The sequence below is a fragment of the Sinocyclocheilus rhinocerous genome, unplaced genomic scaffold (assembly GCF_001515625.1).
Source record: "Sinocyclocheilus rhinocerous isolate Xijiao unplaced genomic scaffold, SAMN03320098_v1.1 scaffold647, whole genome shotgun sequence".
NCBI classification, from domain to species: Eukaryota; Metazoa; Chordata; class Actinopteri; order Cypriniformes; family Cyprinidae; genus Sinocyclocheilus; species Sinocyclocheilus rhinocerous.
The window spans coordinates 1,244,632-1,250,154 of NW_015632746.1; the positions used below are offsets into that span (position 1 = coordinate 1,244,632).

The window sequence follows — 5,523 nt, forward strand, 5'->3', positions numbered from 1 at the left end:
AGTCTCAAACAGCTTGTGAGCCACAAATACCAAAATGAGTGGCTAACTGTGCTAAAACGGTCAAATACATACAAAATTATGTCAAAATGCCCGTTTGGCGAGTATCCAGTTAAACACAGTCAGTTTTGGAACGTTAAATAGTTGAGAAAGAGAACACATGTTGTGTAAAGCCCAGCTCACACTGTGCGATTTTGGCCAAGATTTGGTCGTCCGAGACAAATTTTGAAAATCCTAAAAGATTCCTATAATCCTAGGCTAAAATCTGTAGTCTTTGATCGTTAGTTTGACATGTTCACCGACAGCCGATTAATGGACGTTGCGATCAAATTGTACCTCCGACGAACTTCTGGTTAATAGACTGAATCATGCAGTGAAAGAGCGCACTGTAAATGCGCACGCGCACTAGACTTCACGTAATGTGTGCACTCTGTAGGTGTTTTGAATGTTTTTTTGCGCCGTGAGAATATTGAGCAATAGCTCACTTGTCATGGTGTTACTTAACGATATCATGTTATGAATAAACTAAACATTTTTAATTTTACCTCAGTGTGTTTCTTCTGAGTTTATGTGTGCTGTCACGCTCATTTGTTCTGAAGTCTCGAGACAAACAGAGCCTCAGCGCGAGCTTGTATTCTGTATTCTGCTAACTTACTGCAATTCTCTCTGATGGGTCTGTCCAATGATTGTAAACAGTCATTAGGTCCGTCAGACTGAAGATATCTTAGCGGTAATGTGACCAAAAATATTTAAGACCCATCGAATCCGAATTTAAGACATTAAGACTTTTTAAGGCCTTATATTAGGAAAACGTTATTTAAGACATTTTAAGACTTTTTAAGGACCCGCGGACACCCTGCCACAGTGTGACATGATCATCATGTTCGTACAGTCTGACAAGTACAATCCTAAAGGACTTTTCCTAAAGGAAAAATCGCACAATGTGAGCCCGGCTTAACAGTATATTGGGTCCGTGGATAAACTCTTAAAGGGACCGCAGTCCAATATTCCTGCAGCTGTCTGTCATGTTAATCAAAGAACAAAAGACAAAGAAAATCACTTTCTGCTCTTGACTCCATACGTTTTATAACTTTAATGGTAAGCATCAATCTGTATTTAATTTTTACAATGAAGATTTTACAATTAAAATCAAATGTAAAATAACACTGAATGTTATTTTTTCATAGCTCTCTTTATTCTATTGCATTTATTTGTGCTGTTGTTTGCAATTTTTGTATTTGTTCTTATTTTATTAACGACTTTTTACTTGTTTTTTTATGAAAATAAAACTTCGCGTTGAAGAAAAGTAGATTTTTGTTTGTATATGCTGTCAATTATAGTTCTTAGAAAGAAAATCAGAATCGGCAAAAATCGGTATCGGCAGATCACACTAACAAAACAAAATCGGAATCGGCCAAGAAAATTGCAATCTGTGCATCTCTAGTGCACACACATGTATTTAAGCATAAAATCTGCGTATTTATGCAAAAATCTCACATTTTCAAGAACAAAACATGATTCATCAATGACTTCAGAAAAACAAAGAATCAGAAAAAAAAAAAAAAAAAAAAAAAAAAAGTAGGAACAACTGAACCCACATGCAAAAAAAATAAAATAATCACATATTCTGACTGCCCATATAATTATGTCGAGATTTTACACAGTTCTTTCATCTAAAATATATGGTAAGTTAACACTTTATTATAAGGACCACTTCTCACTATTAACTAGTTGCTTATTAGCATGCATATTACTAGCATACTGGCTGTTTATTATTACGTATAAAGCACATATTTTGCATGACCATATTCTACATCCCTAATCTTACCCAATACCTAAACTTAACAACTACATTACTAACTAATAAGCAGTAATTAGGAGTTTATTCAAGCTAAAGTCACAGTTAATAGTTAAATAGCCTTCCTGATAATGTTCGGGGTTCAGACACACTCTCTTCTGTAAAGACACATCTCTTTAGCCAAGCATTCACATAATGTATCTCATAACCTTGTACTTCAGTTATAGCTGATCAAATGCACATCAACATTCGTTTGCTTGGGTTGAACGCATTCTTTTTTGCTTAGTTGGAACAGCAGCTACGCTCATTTTTCTCTATTTCCTTCTGGATTGGCATCCCGTGGAAACTAGGACCACAAGCTTCAGTCTGGATCCAACCCTTACAAAGACCTGAGATGACCGAACACCTGAGAAGAGATGATGCCAAGCCCTCAGAGGACCTCAGATGATGCCAACCCTCAGACAACATACAAAGCTACCAAATTTTGCTAGAAGTTTGATCACAACATATAATCATTGCTGTTAATAGTGTTCACCGTCTGTTTGATTACATGACATTAACTGCTTGATTTTTACCGTAAATTTCTGCCATATTATGGACATCAACTTGAGATAGTCACCACTGATAAACTATTACTAAATATAACGTAGAAACTTGAATTTTCTGTAAAGCTGCTTTGCAACGATTTGCATCATGAAAAGCGCTATACAAATAGACTTGAATTGAACTGAATTAATAATTGTTTGAACTGGTTTTGAGGACAGCACTTTTGGCATTATTTGAGAATCTTGCTGCATGTCTCTCAGATGGCTCTTTAGAGAGCGTCACATGTTTGCTGAGAGTCACGAAAGGCTGTAAAGTAAAGGCTGTGTAGAAAGCCCTTATATGGAGACGGCTTTGGGCACACAGCCGCTGCTTCAGAAGAGTCTAAATTCATTAACATTAGAACGAGGTTAACAAGACATTCATGTGTGTACGGACATGTTGTGAATTAGGTGGATATTTTTTTTTAAGTAGTTCTCCTGTGCATACAAATAACGCAAGTATTAGTGAATGAGACCCGTTAAGTTTTGTGTGACTTCTTAAACACTATTGTTATGAATTGTGCTGACTTTGAGACAGATAATGATTAAGTTTTTTGAAGCTTTGCAAAAATGAAGTGATTACAGTAATGAGAACGAGATTTTCACATCTATTTAAAGTGACGTGACATGTGGCCAGGAGCAGTTGGGGGTTCGGTGCCTTGCTCTAGGGATGCAGCGATTAACCGGTTTCGCGATTAACCACGCTTTAAAACGTCACGGTTAATTAATCGTAAAGGTTCCGCTAAAACCGAGTGTTTCTGTTACACGGAACGGAACTGTAGCAGCTTGCGCAAAACGAAAAAAGTTACACTAGCAGTGCACCAGCTTAAAATGACGTGCTTATCAGAGGCACGGAGGCTACTACATGCATTAGATGAACTGACAGAGGGACCAAACAGCGAAGCTTTATTTCCACCAGAGAAATGCTTGTCGAACTCTCTAACCATTAGGCCACGACTTCCCCCATTTGAGTGCGTGTCAAGGGTCACTCTGTAAACAATTGAGTATGTGTGTAAAAATAAAGCATGATTGATCACCTCTGTTTGACTCCTGGTAAACAACAGATTTCCCCAGCTCAACTCCAAGACGCCTGCGCAAACACACACACAAGCAGAAATCAACACAGGTATGCCAAACGTTTCTTATCATGAAAGTCACTTTGAAACGGAGCTGCATGACAACCTGATTCAATAGATTTGATTATTTCAGTCACAGTTTGCAATGAATGCAGACTACTTCCAAGAGCAGGCAGTCACATGCACAGCTTATGTGATGAATAGCCCACTGTTCACCAGTTCTCCTGCTCTCTTCAAGTGGAGAAAATATTGCATTTACTTTCCACGGTAAGTACACTTAAAACCAGACGTCCACATGCCTATAGGGATACTTTATAGATTAATTATTTCAGTTATCAGTCCAAATCCTCATAGTATACTGCAGCTGGAAGGAGGATTGTTTGTACAATTCGACATCAACATAATGAGATTAAGAAACAGGCCAGGCTGTCGTTTGTTCTGTTGATCTACAGGCCACAATCTCAATAACATCACTACACACTCATATAACATCAAGATCAGCATCTCAAATCAAGATCCTTGTTAAATATTAAGCAGGTGGTCATAGGATACTTACTCAGTAATCTTCTTAGAGAGTTCAGTGCACGCGGGCGTAGAGTTGGCCGAGAAAACACGATAACCACTTTTAGCCACGTTCATGATCAACTACCTAATGGTCAACAACAAAACTAAGACGTTTATAAGTCTAATGCTACACAGTCGCGTGGTTTTATCGCTGTCTTATATAGGAATGTTAATAGCTAATGAAGAAGTCCAACGGCAGCTCTGCAAGTTTACTGTGGGTTCTTCTTCTCCTTCTTCTTCTGAAGCGTTTTTGGCGGTTGGCAACCAGCTAATAGGTGCTTTACCGCCACCTGCTGGACTGGAGTGTGGAACAACAGTCAGACTGAGAAAGATAACAGGAGAAGAAGAAGAAAAAACCTACTATTCTATGATCTTCATATTCGTTCTAGTAGACCTGTCTCTTTCAGATATATGAAATTAACTGTACATATGTTTTCCTTAGTGCTGTTCCAAGTATATTTTCCAAAGTAAATATAAGTTTATATTTTTCAAATACTTCTTTTAATATTATCCTCTTATTTTCATATGCATGACATTCTATTATTATATGTTTTACTAATTCAGGTTGGTTACAATGTGTACATAAACCATTTGTGTGTTTACCTATTAAATGCAGAGTCTTATTGAGCCCTGTATGTCCTATTCCTCCCTCCGATTTGTACCCATTTCTCTTCCTACACCGACTTTGCTTTGAATATTATAATAATGTCTTCCTGTATCATTAATATCCCCGTATTCCTGCCATAGATTTTGTGTATGTACCTTTATTATAGTCTTGGCTTCAGCTTTACTTAATTTAACCTGTAGATCTATTGTTTGGGATTTGAGAGATTGTTTTGCCTAAAAAATCTACCTCTTCGTTTCCTTTCACACCTACATGCGCAGGAACCCAGATAAATGATACATTCATACCATTATGTAATCTAAGGATTATTTGATATATGTAATTTAAAATGTCAAGTATACATGATTTCCCGGATCAGGGCCGTCCTTAGCTTACACGGGGCCCGGTGCGAGGTAGGGGGCGGGGCCCCCCTCGGTCCATTCGCGATCGCGTTCCGGGGGGGGGTTGGGTTGGTGGGGGTTATTCTCTTATTTTCATATGCATGACATTCTATTATTATATGTTTTACTGATTCAGGTTGGTTACAATGTGTACATAGACCATTTGTATGTTTACCTATTAAATGCAGAGTCTTATTGAGCCCTGTATGTCCTATTCCTCCCTCCGATTTGTACCCATTTCTCTTCCTACACCGACTTTGCTTTGAATATTATAAAAATGTCTTCCTGTATCATTAATATCCCAGTATTCCTGCCATAGATTTTGTGTATGTACCTTTATTATAGTCTTGGCTTCAGCTTTACTTAATTTAACCTGTAGATCTATTGTTTGGGATTTGAGAGATTGTTTTGCCTAAAAAATCTACCTCTTCGTTTCCTTTCACACCTACATGCGCAGGAACCCAGATAAATGATACATTCATACCATTATGTAATCTAA

The 5,523-nt window shown here is 37.6% G+C and overlaps 1 protein-coding gene across 1 annotated transcript in view; it reads right to left on the bottom strand.

Annotated features, from left to right (window-relative positions):
- Positions 1-4,288, bottom strand: part of LOC107743040 (phosphoribosyl pyrophosphate synthase-associated protein 1-like) — an 18,437-nt gene extending 14,149 nt beyond the window's left edge. Inside the window, exons 1-2 of the mRNA XM_016556149.1 lie at positions 4,012-4,288; positions 3,417-3,469 (exon numbers count right to left, since the gene is read on the bottom strand). Coding sequence (XP_016411635.1) covers positions 3,417-3,469; positions 4,012-4,094 — 136 coding nt within the window. The 5' untranslated portion in view covers positions 4,095-4,288. The remainder of the gene's footprint in view (positions 1-3,416; positions 3,470-4,011) is intronic.
- Between the last annotated feature and the right edge of the window lie 1,235 nt (positions 4,289-5,523).